Source organism: Aulonocara sp. 'chitande type north' Nkhata Bay, linkage group LG17 (genome assembly GCF_057382095.1).
Source record: "Aulonocara sp. 'chitande type north' Nkhata Bay isolate Kocher_YH1m ecotype deep benthic linkage group LG17, A_spYH_male_GT1.1, whole genome shotgun sequence".
Taxonomy (NCBI): domain Eukaryota; kingdom Metazoa; phylum Chordata; class Actinopteri; order Cichliformes; family Cichlidae; genus Aulonocara; species Aulonocara sp. 'chitande type north' Nkhata Bay.
Window position 1 is genome coordinate 13501192 of NC_141360.1, and position 26498 is coordinate 13527689.

General features: G+C 42.8%; 1 protein-coding gene across 3 annotated transcripts in view; it reads left to right on the forward strand.

Annotated features, from left to right (window-relative positions):
• Positions 1–26498, forward strand: part of LOC147309736 (carboxyl-terminal PDZ ligand of neuronal nitric oxide synthase protein-like) — a 253409-nt gene that overhangs the window by 172976 nt on the left and 53935 nt on the right. For 2 of the 3 annotated variants that reach the window (XM_086268914.1, XM_086268916.1), the window contains exon 8: positions 15269–15433. In XM_086268914.1, the coding sequence (XP_086125040.1) occupies positions 15269–15433 (165 nt within the window). The remainder of the gene's footprint in view (positions 1–15268; positions 15434–26498) is intronic. The other variant, XM_086268915.1, reaches the window with a different exon arrangement.

Here is a 26498-nt window from a genome sequence, read left to right on the forward strand (position 1 = left end):
GGAGAACAGGCTCTCCAGACAGGCTACTGTTTTCGCCTTTCTGTAAGCTTTATTCAGGCTAGTGTTCATTTTCTAAAAAGAATGTTAATAAGAGTCATGAACAGACTGCTGTTGTCTAGCCTGAATAAAACAATGCACCAAGATTTATTACTGAGTGCTCTTGAGTGAAAGGCTGTGGCCTGAAGAGTTGCCAGTTTTTGGGACAAAGTTGCAACATTTGCCAAACATTTCTGCTACTTAGCAAATTAAAGAGTTGCATTATTTATTCCCTCTGATGCTCAGACGGTCATATTCACCCCGACTGATTTGGAGTATAGTTTTTGTTTATATATCTTTTTAATTTCTTGATGGTCTTTTTTTCATCAGATCTCATAAAACGCTCAGGGCTGTGCTTAACTCCGGGTAACCAGGCTGTTCCTTATTCATCTTCAGTCAATGCTAAATAGTGAAACAGATGAGCTCCTAGGCAACACTCCAGGCCAGCGTTAAGTAAACGTCTCATCAAGACCCACACAAGAGTGTTATGTCACCTCAGGCTTCAGGCGCACCGAAACATACCTGTTAACACACCACGTGAAGAGATGCCAGATGCTAAATCAGAGTTATAAAACCAAGCTATTCATCTGGTTAACAGTCCTTGGGTCCCATTAACGTTAGTTATGAGACCCTTCATTACAGCTCCTGATTGAAAGCAACATGGCGTGAAATCACTGAAACAACGAGCTCTCGGCAGTGACCTCTATTCTCAGGTCACTGGAGGAAGCGAATGTCTGTGTGCGTGACACATTGTCGTGTGTTCATGTAGTGTGCGTATTAATATATATATATATATGTATATGTATATATATATGTATATATATATATATATATATATATATATATGTATATGTGTATATATATATATGTATATGTATATATATATGTATATATATGTATATATATATATATGTATATATATATATGTATGTGTATATATATGTGTATATATATATATATGTATATATATATATGTATATATATATGTATATATATATATGCATTTTTTCTGACACATGACACATGTGTGCGCGTGTGTGTGTCTCTGTGTGTGCGTGTCCCTGAGGAAAGGGATTTGATTCACTACAGGGTTTCTTTGGAAGCTCATGAAAGGGAAAGCAGTCTGCGAGTGTTAAAGTTCATTCTCTTCCTGTCAGCTCCCATTAGACTGACAAATCCCTCGGCTGCCTGTGTTCAAATGATCCCAGAAGACTCGGAGAGCACGCATCAATCCTACCTTAGGCTTTCGGTCCATGGGGTTGAGTCAGGACGTCTTCATTTAAAGGGCTTGCCTCAGGGATCACAAAAAGTATTAATCCAAGGCAAATTACAAAGTCACTGGGTGCAATGGAGAGACAAAAGTGTGCTTTACATATTTCTGGCTCCTCTTGTGTTTTTGGTGAGAGGTAAATGCTTATCTAATGGATCAGTCAAGTAGAGTAAAAATAGGACCCCACTCTCCTTGTGACTACAAAATCTCAGGGGTTTCCTGGTGATGTCATTGAATTTTCTTTTTGCTGTAGGAGACCGATTACAAGTATTTGTGGTGTCCTCTGTTCGCCCAGAGGTTAAGTGTGCAAAACCACTTTCAAACAGCAGGTGATTCCACAGGTCATTGGGTGGAAAACTACCAGCATCCAAGCTCTCATGGTGCATCTCGTACTGGCTGCGATCACTCTTATACCAATTAAAAGTGAAGTTGCCGAGCCCATTTGTTCAGTAGTTTGCATAAGAGTTCCACCAGTGAATGAATAAAACGTACGTTTACATTGACGAGCTTTAAAGTGTGACTTTAAAACAAATGCACTGATAGAGGTTTTGCATCTGGCCTATTTTCAGATGCTGTCAGGTAGGTGTAAATGCTTTATGAGAGTAATGCTATAGACATCACTCCACTGACAAATCACTTTCTGTCCTCTCCTTTTTTCCGCTGTCCTTCATGACTTTTTTTATTTTGTTTTAAGCTCTAATATGGCCTAACGTTGTTGAATCATTAGACAGGCTTCCCACTCACAAGCTATGGTGCCCAGTGGGTGAGAGGCAGAGTCTGTGTTTAGTTGGATGTGATTTTATTTTCCTTGGGTTTTTTTTCCTCCTATATTTCCCTTGTTATCAGCTTTACAGTTATTACAGTCTGGCTTTGGGATCACAACAAATAAAAGAAAGACACGAGGGAATAACCAAAATTAAGTTTAATTTAGCAGCAATACGTTTTTCTTTTATCAAATGCAACAAAAATTCAGGCTTGGAAATGAGAGTGGCAGAAAAGCAATCTGCCTGGTGAACTCAAATCCAACTATATAAAAAATCAAAACTCAAATAGAAAAGAAAATTGTGTCAGAAGAGTGAGCTGCTACAAGGAGGAGGCAGGTTTTATAGATCCTAGACACAGTGGCCAGCTGCCTCCACTTTCTTGATTAATTCCAGCTCGAGCCAACCAGGAACCGTGGAAAATCTCATGGCCTAAACACAGGAGACTAAATACCAACATATCAATCCAGTATTTGTTTAGATCATACTTTCTTTTTTAATTGAAGAAAATTAGAAGCAATAATACGCAAAATAATTCATTTCAGTTTTATTTATATGCCACCAAAGTAACAATAGTTTCATTGAGACACTTTATATTATAAGGTAAAGACCCTACAGCAATAGATCCAAATCCAACAATCAGGCAACCCTCTATGAGCAAGCGTTTGGCAACAGTGGGGAGGAAAATCTCCCTTTTAACAGGAATAAACCTCCAGCAGAAACAGGCTTAGGGAGGGGCGGCCATCTGCTGCAATTGATTGGAGTTAAAGGAGGGAGGCAAAAGACACACTGAGAAAATGCAGAGTGGTATATAAGGCATAGAGAGTGAAAAGAGGTGAGTGAAGCCCTCAACAGCCTAGACCTATTGCCACATAACTAATGGAGCATTCAGGGTTGCCTGATCCAGCCCTAAATTTAAACTTTATCAATAAATAAATATACAAACCATTGTAAGGAGAATAAACTTTCCCAAAATAATTGAAAAATCAACATTAGGGAAAATGTTTATACAGAGCTTTGCTTGACTTTTGGCAATATTAACCCTTTAAAGCCGGTCGGAGCGGACACGCTCCATTTTGCGTAAGTATTTTTAAATCCCGGTAGCACTGCAACCAAGTAAGCTAGCGCAATAATTTTTTTTTGCATATGAAACCGGAGGAGTTGTACTTACATCTTATGCCATCAGCTTGTCCTAGGTCACAGTTTCCTTCCACATATAGCTTTGCAAAAACTGCATAAAAAGCGCTTGCAGCAACAAAAACATAATATTCCAGAAACACGCTTCGCCGATCCGATCAGCTGTTTGTAACACTTCCTACGTCCATCAGTGTGAACTGCCGCATGTCCGCCATGACCTGCCCGAAACCGGAAGTGACGTCATTTTGCGGAAATGTAGTTTTATTACGATCGGGGCCTTATGAGCCTATACTTGTGTTTTTAAAAGTTATGTTTGAATTTATGACTTTCTGTGTCGTTTCTGGGATGCTTAGGACTCATATTGCACTGCTGGAAATAGTTTATTTTGATGCATATGCTGTTATTTTGCAAATTTGCACTATAATATTTATTTTCGTTTTTCCTGCAATATATAAAAATTGGTGCATTTCAAAAATAAAACTATGAAGACACTTAAAATAAATTTCCTGTGGTGGGAAACTAGTTTGTGCAACTTTTTTTGTATTTACAGTTTTGAGGGATAAGCCTCTTAAATTTCTCTAACTAGAAATATATGTTAAAAAAGCAAAAACGATTTTCAATTTTTTTGTAGTTTATTGCACTTTTTTGCAATTTATGTAATTACTATGCACCTAATGCAGACATATTATTAAAGTTTGGGCTATAATGGTTGTATTGATGTATATCAACTTGAAATGCTCCCAAAAATGGCTCCACAGCATGTAAAAATATAATATAAGCTCTGGCGGACTTGGTTCTATGGTAGGTCTTAAAGGGTTAATATCCCTCAAGTATGCAGTCTGCACTTCCTGGAGTGAAAAACCAGCGTAGGGATAAAAGATGCAACACTGCGCAAAAGTCTTAAGCCACCACTCAGTTATTTATGTATTCAAGGAACCAGAGTGTTTTGTCATTTTTCATTCATTGCGATTTATTAATTTATACGAACAAAGTGATTCCCACGGAGCTAGTAGCTAACAACCTGCCATATCTGGGCATGGTGTGCAGTGTGACCTTTAAAAATTTAAGGAAACTGGGTGAGTGACATCCATGATCTGTGTCAAGAAGTGAACAGTCATAGGAGCTACTGTTCACTGAAGACTTATAAGAAATGGTCTGTGTTGGAAGTATTGCTGTCAAGAAGTCATCATTAACAGAAACTGCAAGAAAAGCTGCACAGCTGAGGTATGCCACGTTATACAAGAACCGGACTGAAAATCAGTGGTAACAGGTGTGTCAGCAGCCCTCTGTAAAAGGCTGGAGGCTCTGTCATGGTTTGCATTTCAGCCGGCGGTGATGGGGACTTTATCAAACTTAATGGGATTATGATTGCAGACAAATACTGTCAAAATTGATTTAATTTTCAAGCAGTACCATCTGGAAAATGTCTGACTGACAACACATTCACTTTTTCATATGACAAGGATCTCAAAGACACGGCAAAAAAACATACGTAGATGATAGAAAACGGACAGTTAATTTCATGAGTTATGGATTGGCCTCCCTAGAGTTCAGACCTCAGTGTTATTGAAGTAGTGAGGGGTTCATCCTGAAAGAGAGCAAAACAAAAGGCCACCAAGATCGGAATAAGCACTGAAGCTTCTCTGGGCTACTAGTATAGTTTTAATTTTACAGCCTGGTTCAATCGCTTTCCTCAAAATGATAATGAACTTTCTAGCATCGTGATACTTTCCTTTAACTTCTTGTAGCATGCTTCTGACACACGTGTTTGTGTTTATTCTTCTTGTTTTTCCTGTCAGTTGCATCTTTCAGAAATGGTGTTGTTCTGTTTTTTTTTTAGATACATAAGTACTTGTTTAATTTATGGTTCAATATATAAATGAGTAGTTAAGCAGCTGCAACTGAGAATTTGAACATCTTCCCTGAGTGTGAAAGCTTAGGTAGTCAAGTGTGACTCTAAAGACCATAAATTCTGTTTTCACACGTGTGATTACTCGCCTGGCTTCAGGACAAGAGGGTGATGATGTTGATGATGACATAAAGAGTTGTAGAAAGCAGGGAAGAGGTGTGAGTAGCAAGTGCTGTTAACCTTGAAAGAGTCTATTCTCTTTCAGGAAGTTACAGCTTTAGCACCACTGTTACATATATTAAATCATAGCACTGTTAGTCTATTTCATGAAACAATTTTAATCCTGTTACCATGGCCTAAAAAAAGAAACATTCATGTCTCTTCAGCCTTTAACTCATAGCTTCTAAGCTGCAGGCACACTCACACTTGGCCCTTTTCCCTGTCTCCACAGCAGCCTTACAGGACTTATCTTTCCAATGCTCTTCACACAATAAAAATGCAGCCTCTCAACTTTTCACTGTAAACTCAGCGGGGTTTTGTGAAACTGTCTCTTGACCCATTTATATTGGAGGCACTAGCTGAGGTGGTTTCTCTCTGTAGCCTCACTGTCTGATTTGATTTCCCAGCATGCGTGTGCGCGCGTGTGCATGTGTGTGCAGACTTGTAAAGTTGTGATACAACACAAGTCTGCCAATAACCAAGGAGTCCCAAAGCCAAAATACTGTCATCCTGCAGACCTTAACATTTAAGCATGCCTCATTTTTACCCTCTATTTTTATCCACATCTGCTTTTAAATGCGTATATGTGGGAATGTTGTGGTATTTGGACCTGGTATCATCCCATGTAGGAAGCTATTTGCTCTGAGCCTGTAACTCGTGTGTTGTTGGCTGACAGCAAACCACAAAAAAATGCGGCCAAAGAAAAGACAAAGTAAAACGGTGACCTTTTCGCCTCAGGCAGGCTTGAGTTAGTCCAGGATTGATCTGCATTCCAAAGCCTGAGATGATCGTACATCTTTTTTACTTCCACACAGAGGGTTTGTTTCCCCGTTCATCATTTGCTTGTTCTGTCTCATCCATCATTACACTTTCCACTCCAGTAGCCTGCATTTTGTGTCGACATTCTTCTTCTTTCGGCTACTCCCTTTAGGGGGTCACCAAAGCAGATCACCCGCCTTCATCTCACCCTACCCCTAGCATCCTCCTTCAATACATCCATGAGTCTTTTCTGAGGTCTTCTTTTTTTTCTTCGCTACTGGCAGCTACATCTTTAACATCCTTTGTCCAAACCATCTCAGCTTTGCTACTCTAACTTTACCCACCAAACTGCTCAACCTGCCCTTCTGTTATACTCATTTATAATCTTGTCCATTTTGGTCACATCCAATGGAAACCTTAACATCTTCAACTGTACCCCCACTTTGAACCCATCTGTAAAGCTTGGTTTAGCTTTAGCTTTTATCCCTACACTGTAACTTTCCACGCTATTTAAGTTGTTGCAAGCTGCGTCGACCCAACGTGTAGCAACATTTCTTGAGAGGTTCTTGGGAGTTTCTTCATCAGGTTACACAGAAGTGCAACTGCTTCTGACCTTTTCGGTACTTCTCCATCAACACTGGCATGCAGTCCATACTGCTCCATGCTGATTGTCACCTCTCTTCTTAACCTATCTTTAAACAACTCTTTTCATGGCATGGCTCATCAAAATTATCCCTCTGTAGACGGCTCTGCACATCACCCTTGTAAATTGGATCCCGTACTCCTCTTCTGCATTTGTCAATATCCAATTGATACAAGTCCTTTCCTCCTTTCTTCGTGTCCAGCCTCGCATACAACACTAAGCCTTTTCTGGGGGTTTTTTTTAACCCCTACTCCACTTCTTTCCCTAGCTTCACCATAGTCTACATAGGAAGAGTTTTCCCTGCGACAGATTGACGACCTGTCCAAGGTCCACTCCACCTTTCCATGACAGCTGTAATAGGCTCCAGTCCCTCCCCCCAGATAGCTGGGTGGGTGGATGGGATGAATGGAGCTGTAACTGGCATGTCTGATCTGTAGAAGAAATTGCGAGGATGACTGTAGAAGTCCAATGTTGGATTAAGACAAATTAAACTACCAGCCTGGCTTGCAAATCACCTAAATATAACCTGGAAGAAATCCAGGTATACCAAATAGGTTTTGCAACAGACTTTTGTCAACTTGTTCACCACTCCCAATTACATGTTACTTATTATTTATAATTGTTAACATAAGAGTTGTTTTGTATGAACCCTCCACAGACCCTACTGCCTACTGTTTTTATACTACAGTAATAAGTAGCTCTCCCTTTGCTTCCCAGGTCTGAATCAGTCTCTGATTAGACATCTTGAAGCAAAACCAACAGAGCTTTGAGTAATAAGAACAGCCAGTGCCTCAAGTACAACGACATGCAAATTAATGCCCGCAACTATGTGACTGGCATCATTAAAAAGTAATGAGGCAACCATTAGCCAGGGAAACAAGAAATGTCATTTGACAATAACAACAATGGCTGTGTTGAAAGATCATCAAAAGCAGCTCAAATGATTCTAATGACACTAAGGGCAAAGAAATGTTCGACTTTGTTGCACGGTTGTAGATATTCCCTAACAAGCTCTGAGTCTAGCTTGCAGACTGTATGCATTATTTAAAAACAAAAAAAACAAAAAAACAACCACCACCTGATGCTTGTGTCAGAAGTGAAAGGACTCAGTGGAAATTGGAAAGGAAATATGAAAAGGCTATTCTGAAGGATGGGACAACGAGGTTCCTTTCTCAGGGTGTTGATCAGTGTGGCATGCTGGGTTGAAAATGTGGGTGAGCTTGCCACAAACTGTGGATGTGATTTTAAAACCTGCTGAAATATTCTCTGATTTAGTACACTCCTATTTCATCCTGTATCAGTACACAGGATATATCACTGAGACATCATTTGGTGACCATTTCCATGATCTTGTTACATACACCAAACAAAACAGACAGGCAGACCTGCAGAGCACCCACTGAAGCTAAAAGGCTAGCTAAATCAAAATCCAAGACAAAGGAAAGTTCTTGCTGAAGGCAAACAATCTCAGCTGGGACTGAGGTGGGAGAATGAGTAGCTTAAATCTTTACCAAGTGAAAAGAGGGGTCCATGGGGAGCTTTTTTCACCTTCGTGGCTCAAGATTTGGGAGTTCGCCTTGTAATCAGAAGGTTGCCGGTTCGAGCCCCGGCTCGGACAGTTTCGGTCGTTGTGTCCTTGGGCAAGACACTTCACCCGTTGCCTACTGGTGGTGGTCAGAGGTGCGCCCCAGGGTGGCTGTGGCTACATGTAGCTTGCCATCAACAGTGTGTGAATGTGTGTGTGGATGGGTGGATGACTGAATGTGTAAAGTGCTTTGGGGTCCTTAAGTGGCTGAACAAACAAACAAACCCTGAAAAGGCATAGGGAGCTATTCCACCACTTGAGCTTCTTGGAAGCAAAATATAAAAACTTGAAGGGCAGTTCAAATGTCTATACAGTACTGTACTGTATATTTACAGATTAAAGCATGTTTATGGTTCTTGGTGTGATCCTCGTATTTCAATATGGCACTCGGTAAACCTGAATTTGACACCCCTGGGTTAGAATATTGCTCTTTCAAGTAACCCCGTCAAATAGTTGTACAAAGAAAACAAATTATTCAGAGAAATATACAGTAATTAACTTAAAATCTACCAAGTCATTGCTGATCCATCTAGGCCAGCGGTCCCCAACCTTTTTTGCGCCACGGACCGGTTTATTCCCGACAATATTTTCATGGACCGGCCTTTAAGGTGTCGCGGATAAATACAACAAAATAAAACTAGTACCGGTACCGAAAAAAAGAAAATTTATTCATAACACACGTGAAAAGACCCAGGAAAACCGAGTAAACGATAAAAACGATAACAAAATAACACTGAAAACCGATAAAAACCCTGAAAACCATACATTTCACACCTGAGCCTCAACTCTCGCGGCCCGGTACCAAACGACTCATGGACCGGTACCGGTCCGAGGCCCGGGGGTTGGGGACCGCTGATCTAGGGTACTGGTTGTAGTTAACATGCACCCTTTTTTTTATAAAAATATCACCTGTTTTGTAGAAAACTGGAATGCCAAAATGAGTGGGAATTTTTTTTAAATGTCTACTTGTTTCTCAAACTTTGCTAATTTAGCTAATCCTGACACTAGGCAAGTCTTTGGTTAAACAATAGCAAGATGGCTAGGATATTAATAACAAAGTATCAAGACACAATAAATCAAACTATTGTTTTAAGATAAACAGCTCTTTAGTCTTGCTTTTCACACCAAAGCTTTTCTTAGCCCCAAATTCTTCTTCTTATTATTATTATTCTGTTAGTCCCAAACCATTTTTCTTTTGGAACATCCTTTGAACAATAACAGATTTGTTACATTAGGAGGCATCACGCTATCACTATATTATCATGAAGTCACCCTTAGAAGTAAAACATAGTGGAGGAGTAGTCTGTTAATGGGGTTATTCATAGTAACGTGCCCAAGCACGTCAAAACACTTCCGCCAAATTAAGATATTCCCTTATACTGCTATACCATGGTTTAGGTTGTTTAGGTTGATGTCATGCAATTTTATTACAGGCAGAGCCACAGTGGAGTAATTTGTGCAGATTTTATTTTCTTTTTTCTTCTCGAGAGCCCTTGATAAAGTTGTAAATCTGTAGCCAAGGCTGTCAGCAGTGAAGGAAGCCAGAACCTGTCAGACTGCACAGTGTTTTATAGCCAGCGTCCGTGTGTGGGTGTGGGTGGGAGGGCACTGTCTGTTTGACAGACAGAGAGCAGCTAGTGTAATCACAGCTGTAGGAGGAGAATTAAAAACTTCCTTTATCCCTCATCATCTATCTTTAGCTTTGTTTCCCTTTTCTCTGCTTCCCTGTTTTCTGTCTGTCCATCAATGAGTACAACCAGAGGCTAAAAGATAAAGGGAAGGCTATAAAGGGACAACTATGAACTTGTTAGTGTGTGATATAATAGCAACTTTTCCCTTTGGGTCAAACAGTTATGAGAAATTTCAGCAATATGGCTGATCCTCCCCTTTAAGCCCCCCTTCTCAGTTTGAATATTCACTCCCTCTTCCATAATTGGCTTTTTCTGTGGTAAACAAGTTTAGCATTCAGGCATGGACTGTTGTTTCTTATTCTAGGCAGTAAACAGTGCAGAGAGGCCGAGTCTGTGTTTGAATATGCAGGATTGTGTTTAACAAACTTCTAGCTGTGAATACGGGGGTGTGAGCGTTTCATGTGTGGGTTTGACTCAGTGCCTGTCCTCGGCTTTTGTCGTCGGCATTGTGGATGTTTTTTATTTATCCACCCATTATCCAAGTTAACATACCCATTGTTGCGTCTCATATGGAAATTCAAAAGTTACTTTAAAAAAAAAAGAGACTGATCTCATCACCAGTTTGGCTTCTTTTTTTTAATGAATGGACTTCTTGTACCCATTAACACAAAGATTACAAATGTTCACAACTGAGTGCCTTCTACGCCCACATTTGCCTGCCCCATTTAACATCCTTGACAGCTTTTCATATGCATCAACCCTCGCTAGCTCAGTCACCAGTTTTTTAGGAGTCACTCCAGGCATTGTGCAGTTTATGGGAATATGTTGGCATCCAGCATTCACACAGCTGTGTGGGCCCTCTATGCAGTGGCATTTTTGGAGTTACAGGATTTGGCTCAGAGGAAGTGTGATGTGTCATGTGTTTCAGGGACAGCAGCTTACTATGCATCAAACAAAGAATTCCAGGCCTGGAATCCTTTGTTGGATGCATAGTAAGCTGCTGTTTGCGTCTAGTATGGTACCATATATTTGGCCTGCCTTAGCTCTTTTGTTCACCATTGATGTTATATGAGGGGGAAAATGACAACTCTTGAACTACCCACATCCCAAAGAGGCTGAAATTTCCTATGTGCTTCCTCAAAACTGCTTATTAGGTGCTAGAACAGCTCCAGTCCTCCGTGACACATTCTTTGGATGTTGACAATGGATTTTGCAAAAGCAGTATAATGGCTTTTCTAATATGCAGTTATGGCATAGACAATCATTGTTATAAGTGATGGGAAACATCACTGGTAGTAAACAGTTTATGGGGCGATCGTAGCTCAAGAGTTGGGGGTTCGCCTTGTAATCGGAAGGTTGCCGGTTCGAGCTTCGGCTTGGACAGTCTCGGTCGTTGTGTCCTTGGGCAAGACACTTCACCCGTTGCCTACTGGTGGTGGTCGGAGGGCCCGGTGGCGCCAGTGTCCGGCAGCCTCGCCTCTGTCAGTGCGCCCCAGGGTGGCTGTGGCTACATTGTAGCTTGCCATCACCAGTGTGTGAATGTGTGTGTGAATGGGTGGATGACAGGTTGTGTAAAGCGCTTTGGGGTCCTTAGGGACTAGAAAAGCGCTATACAAATACAGGCCATTTACCATTTATCAGATGGGAAAATGTTGCAGATGACTAAATCAGTGTACTTTTGGAATGGGATTTCTTTCCATCTGTGTTATGTCTTCTTCTGCGCCAGCTGACAGTCTATTTATGTCTGTCTTCTCCTTTTGTTTCTCTATAATTGGGAATAGTTCCTGTGTCCACAGTACTCGTGAGCCAAACATGCCATCCTCTTTCCTCTGTGTTGCTTTAAGTGCTGAATTATCTTATTCACGCTTCCACTTGCTAAACCTTCTCTGTCTGACAACCCAGCTTCAAAGCTACCGCAATAATCCTGCTTACCGTCCTTTACTTAGCAGCTGAGCAGTTGTTTTACGTATCTCGGAGTAACTCCAATGGAATAAAGGTGAAGGAAGTGTGTGTTAAAAAGAGGCACTTTAGAGAAAACACGTTTATCGGGATCCTGCTTGTTACTGAGAAGTCATCGCCAACAAATTCTCTCTTATCTCACATTTATACACACACACACACTCTCACTCATTCTGGAGACTTCTGTCTTATTATTCAAATCATGATGGCGCCAAACAACCTGTCAACCTGGATAATTTCCTCTCGTTAACATAAAAGGTCCGTGTCAGGCAGGCCATCAGTCACATTTTCCTCTCATGCAGAGTGCGTCTGCTCTTGGTGTCACCAGAAGGCATGAGAGACAGACTGTGAAGTATTTTGGCGTAGATTCCTTAAGGCAGGTTAAGGTTCAATTTCATCAGGTTTCTGATCGCCAGTCGCCCCAACCGTCCAATAGCATTTGATTCATTATGAAACACTTTGCCCTCGAATACACAGCAGCTCTATTCAAAAGCTTTTGATATCCACATATATCTGGCTGGCTGACCAACACTGTTACACATAAATATCACAGTTTTGTCAGAAACTGGTAGCATCACAGGTGTATGCACAAGGTGGTCTGTGGTGTTGCTGCTACGATACACTAGTTGTGCAAACTGCTCCGTTTTTAAGGGCGACAATGTCCACATCAGGAGGTAAGAGAGGTGGCAGTGGAAGTGATACCACCCAGTGTTTTCACATTTTAAAGCATCCACTTTGGTGTGATGGCCACCACCAGCTCATTCTTGCTTTATCGGCATGAAAGTTTGGTTGCTAAGTTGTAGCCACAGATGACACAGTGATGAGAGGCTTATTGATAAATACAAACTTTCCGGTCACTAAAACTAGATTGCAGGCTTTCAAGCCACAATATATATCCACCCATTTAAAATTCCTCCAACTACACAAACTCAGTGAAACAGTAACTTTCAAGACAGGTGGAGTTCAGTAACTTCAATTAAAAGAGGCCATCTACACAGCGTGTGCTGTTACACAGATCAGTCAAAGCAGCCTAACTTAGTCGCGACAGCATTTAGGGGTTTTAAAATAATCAATTTGACTCGCTTTTGAAGCCAGCCTCCAGTGACCCTTAAGGAACTGCAGTTTTTGGCACTTGGCTTCATTTATTAGGCCCCGAGGTTTCCGAATTTATGTCAGCTCGCTGTTAGACTCCTCTCACTACTGCCATGACTGGTCCATCACAGCAAAGCGCACTAAATGTTTTACCTTTGGGGCACTACATGGCCTTCAGCCTGTATCAGTCTGTGTGGTAAATGCCTTTGGAGGAAAACATGTACGCTATAATCTCAAGGTCTCCGTGTATGTCTGAGAGTGCTTTTTTTTTTTTATTCCTCTATACCAACGTGTAATAGTCTGTTTTTAAGGACCGCTTCAAGAGGGGATTTAATACCTGCATTTATCTTCCTATCTGATGACGGAGAAGAGAATATGGCTGTGTATTTTTTGGAACAGCACGTGTTTTAAATGTATTTCCATGTTGTGTCTGCTTGGATGTCATCATTAGCATGGATTATGAGATATTTTATTTGGCCATTGTATTACAGAAATATATATATTTTGACTAGTTGAATGACGGAAAGGCCACGAAGTGTGACCGGTAACTAAAGCCTTGAAACTATAATACGATGCTTCATGGCGTTAGATGAAGGAGAGCTGATTCCCAAAGCTCATTATTGTTGGAGTGGAGCATTTCAGTGCTACTGATCTGCATTCCAGGGCAGCACCACTCATTCCACACTGGTGCAACTAATCAGCAACTCTACATTTTAAATTCAGATTGTTGTTTTGATGACGGCTTGTTCTCCAAGGCATTTTATTGACGCTATTGCTTGTCCTGATTGTATTTATTTATTCATTAGCAAAGCCTTTTCTTTTCTTTCTCTTTTTTTTACTTTTGATTTGCATCATCGGCTTCTTATGAGCAAGTTAGAAAAAGTGTTTGAAGTAGTACATGGTTAAAACGAGCATGAGTGTGCAATTTTAACAGATACACCTGCAACATGTGAAGCAAAACACAAGCTCTGATATTCATTTTACTTTTTTTACATGAAATATTATGTTTTATCAAATTATGTATTTCTTAAATATCTGGGTCATTTTATATGTCCTGTACTACTTATTAGCAGTGTTGGGGACGTTACTCACTACTGTAGAAACATGGATAGGTGAAAATGGAAGTTATAGTGCTGCAAGTTAGAGTTGGATGTCTCAAGAGACCACTTTTACGTGGTCTTGGTCTTGACAGACTTTGGTCTCGGTCTTGTCTTGGTCTCACTGTCTCCATCTCGCTGTCTCAGATCGACATAGTGGTCGGGAGATTTGGAGTCAACAGTATCCATGATACACAATGTAATGAGCGCGAGCCGGCTCCTCACTTAATTTCCTTTCGCTGCTCAGCTCTCACACAGTGGCTCAGCTATGCTCCAATCCCTCCACATTGTGGCCAATCACATGCGAGGATACAAGATAATATCATTATGTGGAAAAACAGAGAGGGTGAGAGACGCGACAGTCAAGTGGAGCGTGCGTCTGTCCTCTCAGTGAGTGAGTGAAACAGTAGACAGCAGTGAGAGCTAAAGTTGTGTTAGCAATTGTTTCTGTTCTAGACGTAGTTTGCATGTCACTACAACGCTCTTGTTCTTTAGTGCAATAACAATTTAATGTCCAATCCTCAAAAGCTGTAGATCACTCCAACAGCTAACCGTAGTAATAAGACGTGAAGGCAGCGCCATGCACAAAACTGCTGTAAATAACAGATTTAAAACTGTCTTCTTAGACTGATATTTCATTTGTATTTTGAAAGGCGGTGTAAATAAATAATGTACTTACGTACTGCTCCCTTCACAAAACACCACAGACTGACTACTGGAACAGACAGCGTGTCCAACAGGGACCTTGCAGACTGTCAACTAGCAGCTTTGTTAAATAGTGCCCGCATGAGCAAGGCGAAGATGTATGACATCTTCCCTTTTTTGACACTTTGGATGATATATGATACACTTGCATTAGGTAGCACAATGTGCCATTAGTACACTGACGGTTGCTGGAAATATGTTTCGGGACTTGTATCTAGATATTCTGTCAGAAACCATGACAAATTAATTGTTAACTTGAACTATTTTCAACTTTTACAACCAATTTCTTGTTATATTAGAACAAACGTACTTTGATTTTTGGAAAAAATGCCATCCAGGAGGGGCTGAGATGGATGGATAGACGGATGCATGGACTTATGTATCATTTATTTTTGTATTTTTGGTCCACGGTGATTCATTTGAAGGCTCTTCCACCCGTAAATGTGCTCATAATAACAAGTTTGCAGGATTTTCTGTTTGAAGCCTCATCATGCTGACCTCATTTCCCCCTTTTCCCTCTGGTAGCAGCCTTCAGAGGAGGCTTCCCTGCTGGTGTCCAGCCCCAAGATGCTGCTCCCAGCATCAGGCATACTGCCACCCAGCACCCCGTTGTCTGTGCACCACCAGATCCAACTGCTCCAGCAACAGCTCCAGCAGCAACAGCAGCAGACACAAGTGGCTGTGGCACAGGTGAGTGTCATCCAGTGACATTATGTCTCCCATGAAATCTGCTTGCACAGGAATAAAAATATGCTTTTTTATACATTTAAATTACATTTCACATCACTCCAGTACTTTCACACTGCTCACTACAATCCTCACCATAGTGAAGTTGCTAAATTTCTGCAGAGTAAATTGTTACGAACCTCCAAACTTCATGTGGCCTCTTTTCGGCTATAGTCTTATGGGTAAGCTTGCAGAATGTAAGAGAAGATGAGCACAGAGAAAACACTGTAGCTATGGTCAGTGTGATCGCTCATATATTTATTCACTTTTAAAATATAGATGCAAAATAACAATAGAAATAGAGCAACAGTCTGGTGTAAGCTAATGAATCATGAACAGTGTATTGGTACACTGGTGATTGATTTTAAATCAATACACAACACTAACCCACAGACCTCAGTTTAAGAGCACATTTCTTTCACCTGTAGGTTGCAACAACCACACCCTCGGTCTATCCGCCCATGCTATATCAGTTACTGTTTCTGCTGTGTACAAGGATGCTAGAGTACCTTCAAGCTTGTTGCCAAAATTCATCTCTAATTGGGACTTGTTATTCTGCTTTCCATCCGACTTTGCTGAAGTAGCTATTCAGGATTGACAGCTCAGAATAATCCTTCTTTGCATTAGACTAGGACTTGGTGAAGTCCCTTAGTTCACCTACTGTCTGAAACAAGCTGTTTACACTCGTTCCACCCACCTTTAAACCAACATTGTTCTGACAGCTGGTGCTGAGCGCCTGAAAGAGAATATTTAGAGCAATCTGAACCCTGAGCTTTTGGCTCACAGGGATTACACGTGATCTGAAACTTTGGCCATGTTTGATATGAGCATCCATCACTATAATAGTGACTGAAAATGAGGCAAAAGAATAATAGGCCTCTTTTCATTTTGTATTAACAGTAATTTCTGAATTCCCTTGGGTGGAAAGGATAATCAGTGGAATGACTCACGGGTCACTGACAAATTAAGGAGATCAACACATGCCTGTGGTCTTGGAGAGGAAAAAAGTGCAAAGCACATCCAGCATGAGACATCAGTCATCCAGTTTGAGTGGCTGTAGTGGGGGAGGAGAACAGTGACAGAAATGGCTTTGGGTTTGCGAGCTGGATCAACACACATACACAGAAGGCCTTAAGATTAAGATTAGAAAGTGCCATTTCATAGCTCAGCACGCTTTCCCTTGTGGATTCTTCACTCACACTGCTGACCCAGAAGCATCCCAGAGAGTTAAATTCTGATGTCTCAAAGCTTCTAGAGAGGGAGGCGGAGGTCCTGATTAAACTGCCCGGCCACACTGAACTTTACTGTTCTCATCTTAAGATGGAGATGAACAAACAAACTGCTGCCACAACTGACAAATCACACATTCAGACTGAGCATGCCCATACATAGGTGCGATCAATTACACACTAATAAGGCCAAAGGTAGCTGCCCACGGGCAGAGGAACTAGTGTGTGTATTTTTTTTTAATGTATCAAAACTGCTTTGGAACATGAAGTAACGATTTTCACCTCATGAAATGTTTCAAACGAGTGCGTTCCAGGCATTTGTGTCTGACCTTGGTTCTTTTGCCATTTAGCAAGGTTTCCCAAGTGATCGTAACTTGTCTGAGATGCTGTAGCAGTTTGCTTCCACACAGCATCTAAATTAGTTTCACCTCAGTTTATTTCCTTATAGGCTTCTGGCTGCACTCTGCTGTTTCTACCATCCATCTCTGCAATGCTTAAATAACTACCTCAGCTATCGATCAAATAATTGACAGAAAAATAATCTAATATTGAATCATTTATAAGGCCTAACTTCTCAACTTTATGAGGTCAAAACTTAAGCAACACTGAAGAATAAAAAAATATCTCCATTACTTCTTTACTTGTTTTGGCTCGTGCTCTAAATCAGGCTCGACATAGAGACATATTACATATATTGGACATAATGTAGGTTTAAATTACAAAGCAACCATTCATATACATCCACAGCCATATCTGCCAGTGAAGCACCTACAAGGATGGATGGCCATTTGTTTTCAGCCCACACTCAGGGAGGGGCGCGTCATCTTCCCAAATGTGGTGCTATCCACATTTATCTAATGCTCGGACAATGACAACGTTTTTAACAAGTCCTTCCATACAAGTCTGTATCAGAAGCTCCGTAAACAGATCCCCCTAACATTTGTTATGTGTATTCATTTGTGAGTTCTTGCTAAAATCACATGACGGCGCCGTTTAAAATGATCTGACCGTACTGGATTAACTGGCTGCTCAGATTAGCTGGTTTTTGTTTTTTGCCATTTGTGTTACCAACGGGGAAATTTCAGAGTGCCCTCTGTTGGACAAACGGTGCAACTTTAACACTCTTAACATGGTTGAAGGCCATTTCTCCCGTCTCTTGTTTACTTTTTAAATTTTCATTTGTCAGCCATTATGAATGCAGATCAGCAGATTGCTCATATTTCCTGATATATCACCGAGACTTTAGTGAGAACAGTAGCTCTAACTTTATGTGTTACTATAGAAGATGAACGCCAACTGTGTTGTGAACTCCCGTTTTGTTGCCTTCAAACTTGGATTATAGCTCTTGTTTTTTGTCTTTTGTAGCCAGAGGTTACCGTATTTAGGAGAACGCGCTCCTAATTTATCAGCTCAAGCTTATCCAGGAGGGGCTAGTTTGTCTGCTAGTTTGGATAGTGGCTGCACATAATAGCACTGATGTAACCTACAAATACAGTCTTCAACACAGTTACGTCCTTCATGGAGGACTTTTAGTATTAGTCACATCAGGCACATTTGTTGCCTGGGAATTTTCAAGTGCTTGAAAAAGCCCCAATGTAGCCAACATAGTTAAGAAGTTTACTTCATGCCTATGAAGCTACTACTGACCTACTTGGAGGTGACCACTTTTTGTCACCCATCACTAGCTTTAAACTCTGCGTCAAAGGGAGTGGTTTTAGCCGTTAATGTGGGAGTTAAAGTTACACGTGACCATATTTGAGTAAAAGGGTAGAGCGCTAAGTTATTAGCTAATGCTTACGAGGTTAATTAGCAAGCTACAACCATCAACTGTATGGATGCAATGCACAGACGCACATATCGGCTAATTAGTCCTATAAGACTGATTAAAATTCAAGAATTTTATTCACCAAGATGGGAGACAAATGACTTTTTTTAAAGCCAGAATTAGATGGATTTTTACTTTTTGACAGATGTTTCCTCACTTTAAAACGTAACTATACAGACGATCATTTCTCTTCTTATTTCAATTTCAGAATTTCAACATGTACACAACACACAACACAATCTCTTTCATCAGTGTGCTTATGTGAATCTCCTGAGCATTCATAATGACTGATAGTTTGCCAACAGAAGTGATTTGTGCTGTTTGTGGCCAAGAAAAACTATTAAGCCCTCGTGCGTTCTCTCCCACTGGTCCAGTCAAATCGGTCTCTCTGATGTATAAGCATAAACTTTTCTGAAACTGCTTCTAAGCACTATTAATAAGGAAAGGCAGCTAACTCTAGTAATAAAGGTCAAACAGTAGAAAAGAAAAGGCTACATGGTTCTGCTCAGATAGTCCCAATTATGGATGAAGACACAGAGGAAGAGAGGAACAAGGAGATCATCTGGCTGAAGATGTGCTTGCACATGCACGTCTTTAGCTCTGTGTATTTTGTGTAATTTAGAGTTCTACAGTTGGTTTACTTATCAAAACTAATAGTCGTCCCTGGCGTCTTCGCTTCAGTTTCACACCAATAAATGAAAATGACAGTGTTAGGGGTTTTTTCAGGGGTTGTGTTGAAAGTAAATGCTGCTGGATGACAAAGTAACCTACTTAGTCATCTTTAAGACAGCTGTAGTTCTTGTTTATGGTTCTAATGTCTCAAACAGGGAGTCCCTTCTGATTTTTAGAGCTGTCAGACACGAGCGCATAGTGCTGTTATACAATAACAAATCAGCCACCCACAACTTTGATAAACAAAGCCAGAAAAAAACATAAGGACTTTTAGTTTTGCCAAGACTCCAGTGTATATACGCATAAATTATAAAAATTATCTAAGGACTTGAAATGTGAGAAAAAATACTGAAACAGGCTCAATTGCTGTATGTACGATAAACAGCTTTTTTTAACGGATAAAATGGGATAGACAGACATCAGCGTTATGTGTTCACCGTCTTTGAGACATTTGCCCTCGAGACAATGTGCTCTTTGTTATGCAGCAAAGGCAAACCAACTTTTGTGAACTTGTTTTGTCAGTCAGACAAAGACACGTGCCATTGTACTTGGCAATTGTACTTCATTCCATGAAGAATCGGTCAGCTGACCCCTTCAGAATCAATTGGGGTTTTTTTGTAGGTACTATTCGTGTATTTAATAAGGTCATGTGAATTTTCACCTTTTGACTGCAGCAATTGTCCATGTTACAAAAAAGGGCCTCTAAGTGCAGGATGTTAGGTTGAATTTTTCCACTTCAGTAAATGAAATTAGTAGGAATTAATGATAATGATGATTTGCATCATTTTTGCAGCATTTTCTGAGCTTTTATTTTGTAAGTACAGGAGCTAACCACATTATGTTTTCATTGTTGAAAAACTGTAAACAAATTAATTTTCTTCCACTCAAAGTCCCACTTTTTCATAGTTTCAAGCATCTTTTTGAGCAACTTTAAGCATCAACATCAGGCATATATCAGAACCATCCATCCATCCATCCATCCATCCATCCATCTTCATCCGCTTTGTCCGGGGCCGGGTCGCGGGGGCAGCAGCCTAAGCAAAGAGGCCCAGACCTCCCTCTCCCCAGCCACCTCCTCCAGCTTATCCGGGGGAATACCAAGGCGTTCCCAGGCCAGCCGAGAGATATAATCTCTCCAGCGTGTCCTGGGTCTGCCCCGGGGCCTCCTCCCGGTGGGACATGCCTGGAACACCTCACCCAGGAGGCGCCCAGGGGGCATCCTTGTCAGATGCCCGAACCACCTCAGCTGGCTCCTTTTGATGTGGAGCAGCAGCTGCTCTACTCTGAGCCCCTCCCGGATGGCCGAACTTCTCACCCTATCTCTAAGGGAGAGGCCAGCCACCCTTCGGAGGAAGCTCATTTCTGCCGCTTGTATCCGCGATCTCGTTCTTTCGGTCACTACCCACAGCTCGTAGCCATAGGTGAGGGTAGGGACGTAGATCGACCGGTAAATTGAGAGCTTCGCTTTTACACTCAGCTCCCTCTTCACCACGACGGACCGGTGCAGCGTCCGCATTACTGCAGCTGCAGCCCCAATCCGTCTGTCGATCTCCGGCTCCCTTCTCCCATCACTCGCGAACAAGACCCCGAGATACTTGAACTCCTCCACTTGGGGCAGGAACTCATCCCCGACCCGGAGTGGGCACTCCACCCTTTTCCGGCTGAGAACCATGGCCTCAGATTTGGAGGTGCTGATCCTCATTCCCGCTGCTTCACACTCGGCTGCGAACCGTTCCAGTGCGAGCTGGAGGCCCTCACCCGATGAAGCCAACAGAACCACATCATCTGCAAAGATCAGAGATGAGATTCTGAGGCCACCAAAGCGAAAGCCCTCCGCCACTTGGCTGCGCCTAGAAATCCTGTCCATAAAAATTATGAACAGAACCGGAGACAAAGGGCAGCCCTGGCGGAGCCCATCACCCACCAGGAACGAGTCCGACTTATTGCCGGCAATGCGAACCAAGCTCTTGCAACGGTTGTATAGGGATCGAATGGCCCGTAGCAATGTAGACTGGTTGGGCAAACTCCCATGAACCCTCAAGTATCCTGGAGAGGATAAAGAGCTGGTCCAGTGTTCCGCGACCAGGACGAAAACCGCATTGTTCCTCCTGTATCCGAGGTTCGACTAACGGACGAACTCTCCTTTCCAGCACCCTGGCATAGACTTTCCCAGGGAGGCTGAGGAGTGTGATCCCCCTGTAGTTGGAACACACCCTCCGGTCCCCTTTCTTAAAGATGGGGACCACCACCCCGGTCTGCCAGTCCACAGGTACTGCCCCTGATCTCCACGCAACATTGCAGAGGCGTGTCAACCAGGACAGCCCTACAACGTCCAGAGCCTTCAGGAACTCGGGGCGGACCTCATCAACACCAGGGGCTCTGCCACCAAGGAGTTGTTTAACTGCCTCAGTGACCTCGCCCCCGGAAATTGGCGGGTCATTCCCCTCATCCCCAGACTCTGCTTCCTCCTCGGAAGACGTGTCAGTGGAATTAAGGAGGTCCTCGAAGTATTCCTTCCACCGCCTGACAATTTTCTCAGTCGACGTCAGCAGCGCTCCGCCAGCACTATACACAGTGCAGGTAGAGCACCGCTTTCCCCTCCTGAGACGTCTGACGGTTTGCCAGAATCTCTTCGAGGCAGTCCGAAAGTCTTTTTCCATGGCCTCTCCGAACTCCTCCCACACCCGAGTTTTTGCTTCAGCCACTGCCCGAGCCGCATTCCGCTTGGCCTGTCGATACCTGTCGGCTGCCTCCGGAGTCCCACAGGCTAACCAAGCCCGATAGGACTCCTTCTTCAGCCTGGTGGCTCCCTTCACCTCTGGTGTCCACCATTTGGTTCGGGGATTACCACCACGGCAGGCACCAACCACCTTGCGGCCGCAGCTCAATGCAGCAGCTTCGGCAATGGCGACGCTGAACATGGTCCATTCGGACTCAATGTCCCCAGTCTCCCTCGGAATGCTGTTGAAGCTCTGCCGGAGGTGTGCGTTGAAGATCTCGCGGACTGGGGCCTCTGCTAGACGTTCCCAGCACACCCTCACTACGCGTTTAGGTGCACCAGGTCTGTCCAGCGTCTTCCCCCGCCACCTGATCCAACTCACCACCAGGTGGTGATCAGTTGACAGCTCAGCCCCTCTCTTTACCCGAGTGTCCAGAACATATGGTCGCAGATCTGCTGATACGATTACAAAATCGATCATCGACCTACGGCCTAGAGCGTCCTGGTGCCACGTGCACTTATGGACACTCTTATGTTCGAACAGGGTGTTCGTTATGGCCAAACTGTGATTAGCACAGAAGTCCAATAACAGAGCACCGCTCGGGTTCAGATCAGGGAGGCCGTTCCTCCCAATCACGCCCCTCCAGGTCTCGCTATCGTTACCCACGTGAGCATTGAAGTCTCCCAGCAGGACAACAGAGTCTCCAGGTGGAGCACCCTCCAGCACCCCCCCCCCCCCCCCCCCCCCCCCAGGGACTCTAAGAAGGCTGGGTACTCTGAACTGCCACTCGGCGCATAAGCGCAGATGACAGTCAGGACCCGTTCCCCGACCCTAAGGCGCAGGGAACAAACCCTCTCGTCCACCGGGAAAAACCCCAACGTACCGGCAGCAAGCCGAGGGGATATTAGGATACCCACCCCAGCCCGCCGCCTCTCACCAGGGGCAACTCCAGACTGAGACAGAGTCCAGCCCCTCTCCAGGAGACTGGTTCCAGAGCCCAAGCCATGTGTAGAGGTGAGCCCGACTATATCTAGCCGGTACCTCTCAACCTCACGCACTAACTCAGGCTCCTTCCCCACCAGAGAGGTGACATTCCATGTCCCTATTGCCAGTCTTGGCAGCCGGGGGTCAGTCCTCCAGGGCCTCCGCTCCTGGCCGCCACCCGGCACACAATGCACCCGACCCCTATGGCGCCTCCTGCGGGTGGTGGGCCTGCGGGAGGATGGGCCCATGTCTTTTCTTCGGGCTGTGCCCGGCCGGGCCCCATGGACTAAGGCCCTGCCACCAGACGCTCGCCCTCGGGCACCCTCCCCGGGCCTGGCTCCAGGGCGGGGCCCCGGTAATGGTAACGGCAGGGTAAACTGTTCCCTCGGTGTCCTTTTCATATATCAGAACTTTGTAGCAAAACTACACCAGAGTAATGTCTATGACAGAGAGTAACAGACACAAGTAACAGAATAAAGTGTATTTTGGTTAAACGTCACCGTATAACTTATGGCTATAGTGTGCCATATAGCTGTAAGACAAAAATACATTTCAAAGAGGTCATTGGTTTGATCCCAGGCTTCTCCGTTCTTCATTCTGAAGTGTCGCTGTGCAAAGTGCTGAGCCCCAAATTGCCCCGATAGACCCAGTGTGTGCTATGTGGGTGACACAAATACCATATAAACCCTGTTTAATCATTTAGTTTGAAAAGAATCAACTGCACTAAGCTTGTTTTGTTTTAATGTTATTGTCACAGTCCTTTGGGCTGATTTCGGCACATGCTGTTTGGAGACCCAACAGCAGAACAAGTGCTGAGAAGTTTGAAAGGTAATCATGTTCTTATGGTTTTAATTTTTCTGCCACAGATTAATTAAGAAAATGTGAAAAATCGGTGCTGCCAACTTCGCCGGAATGCAGAATTAGGTGTCTTGTCTGTCAAAACTTCCTGACGGAGAGTCCTCCCACACTCCCTCCCAACCATTAGCTTCCTATTTATACTTGAGGAAATAAGATAGTGATTTAATATCCTCAGACTCTATTAATCAATCCACTGATTAAACGAGAAAATGAATCTGCATCTGTTTTGAGAAATGATTCAGTCATGTTTTGAAGCAAATTTGTGTCAGCGTCTTTAAAGTAATATCCTCTGTTTCCAGCTTTGGAAGCTGAAATTAATAGAGGTTTGGAACAGAGACAAATCTGAGCATGTGATCAAAATCAGCATGTTTATCTACACGAAAAATAAATGTGTCCATAATTTTCTTTCTATTTGTCCCACTGTTTGCATATCTTAGCTGTCCCAGCTGTATTGCAGAGTGATGGATAGAAGCAGCAGCGTTTTAATTTTTTTTTTGTCCCAGGTTATTATGGAAGAAATTACCATGAGGGGTGAAGAAGAGATTGCTTTCAGTGTGACCCTGTGTGCTGCTGAAAATAACGGTGACTTTGAGGTTTGACCAGGGAACTGGAAAAATATTCTCACAGTTGAACTGTGCCGCAGAGGTCACAGTAAATGGATGTAAATTAGTGAGCTAGCCAACACTAATCACAGCTCACTTAGAGATGAGTGGAAGTGGAGATGTTTAATGAAGTCTTGAAATCGAGGGAGATACGGTAGCTATCTGATTCAGGACAACTCGTATCTGCAGCTGCTGCTCAGCCGCTGCTTAATGGAATCTGACATCTGGCTTTTGGTCCTTTTAGCTTGTTTCAGAGCTTTTTCAGTCATTTCTTGCTTTCTTTGTCCTCTTTCGTGTCTTTCCCGCCACACACTGCTTTCAGTTTTTCATCTTCTTCCATTGCTCTTTCCTTTGCACATTTCCTTTCCTTCCATTCTGCCTCCATGTGTTTAGCACGTTCAGTTCTGCTGCCTCTCTTTCCCACACTGCTGCTTTTCTGGTTCTCCCTCACTCTGCCAAGCCCTATCTTGCCGTCTTACCCGCATTACAAGTATGCATGCATTTCTAATGATTTCTTTATCATTGCACCAGTAGAAATGATAATGTTCCCTTTAGTGCTCTCCTGCAATGAGATAAAAACAGAGGCGAACCAGTGCTGGAAGGGTTTCAGACACTTCCACATCAAAAAGCCCTAGCGTGGGTGGGCAGTGCCATACCGATAATCTGGTGTGAAGAGCACATCCTCGGCAACCAACCCTGTGAAGTCGCAGCACACAACCAACACATCTAATCCTCTTACACCACCACTGGGAGAGTCTCTGCGTCTCAGTCTGAAAGGGAAATTGTATCATTCAAGCAGTTTTTCTGTAATTTCTGCATTTCTACAACACTGGCCAATCTTAAATTATCGCCGTCTTTAATGAGGAATTTTACATAGCTGAAAATTTGCCTGGTTTAGAGGCTGGAAGTGCTTGGGTGAGTTGGTGAATGCATGTATTTGTGTTTGTATGAGATATCTGGCAGATTAAAGAATGGCTAATGTCCCATTCCTCTGCAAGAGAGATTTGCCTTCTCACATGCGCCCCTTTCAGGTAATGCTACAAAAATTCTGAGCTGCAGTGGATGTCTAGAAGCATCTTTACGTTAGACTCATTCAGCGACGTAATCAGTAGCGGTGGGTGGATCGATCCAAATATCTAAGGTATCGATACCAACTCTGGTATTGGTAATCCCATCGATACTGGCGCGATAGGATCGATACTTTGTTTGCTAAAAGGTGTGTTTTGTTGTATTAGCTAATTATTGTGAAACGTAATCACAGTGATTTAATGGTCGTTAATGATGGTTCATCTCATAAATCATGGCACACCGCATAAGCACTTATAAGTTAAAAGTATTAGTATTAATCAGAGTTATTGTCAGCAGTAATGGCCCTGTATTTACTCGATAACATTTATTGCAGTATCGCACACCGCTAGTTATCAGAGAATAATAAAAAGCAACCCAGTCTATGTGGGAGACATCTAGAGGTGGAGTGAAGTAGTGCATGTGAAAATAGCTAGTGTGGTAAGTTAGTAAATCCAGCTTCATGTAACTTGTGATGTGTGTTATTAGCAGGTATGTGTTCCAAATTTTGATCTTGTCACATGTATTCCTGGTGCCTGAATCTAAGCAGTGGATGAAAGTGAAAGCAGAGTGTATGAGAGTCAATTGGAGACTGCCTCAGCCAGACGACCACCTAATGAACTTTTTGTAGCAGCCGAGGAAATTCACTGCTCACTTCTTTGGTTTAGCAGGACGGATTGACTTTGTTTGAATGATGTTATAATGACCTAATAGTTGGAGCAGCCCACATACTGGTGATACGACTGGGATGGATAACAGGTGATGAAGGCTGTTCTTTGGGCCAGTAACGATGAAACTTTGAAGCAACAGAAAAACTGTAAACACTATGTTAATGAATCATTGATGTGTGACTTGGGATTAGAATAAAGTAAAACGGAAAGCCCTGTGGAATTCCTGCATGTTAACGTTAGTTAGAGACAGATGCTCTCCGCATTGTAAAGAGCAAACAATGGAAGGATGGAAAATAGGTACTGAGGTTTCACGTTGTTTTGAAAGTGGGAATGGGGAAGATCAAAACCGTCCTTGGGTGCCGTTCTGCTGGGAGACGGTTTTGAACAATAAAAGTAATAAAAA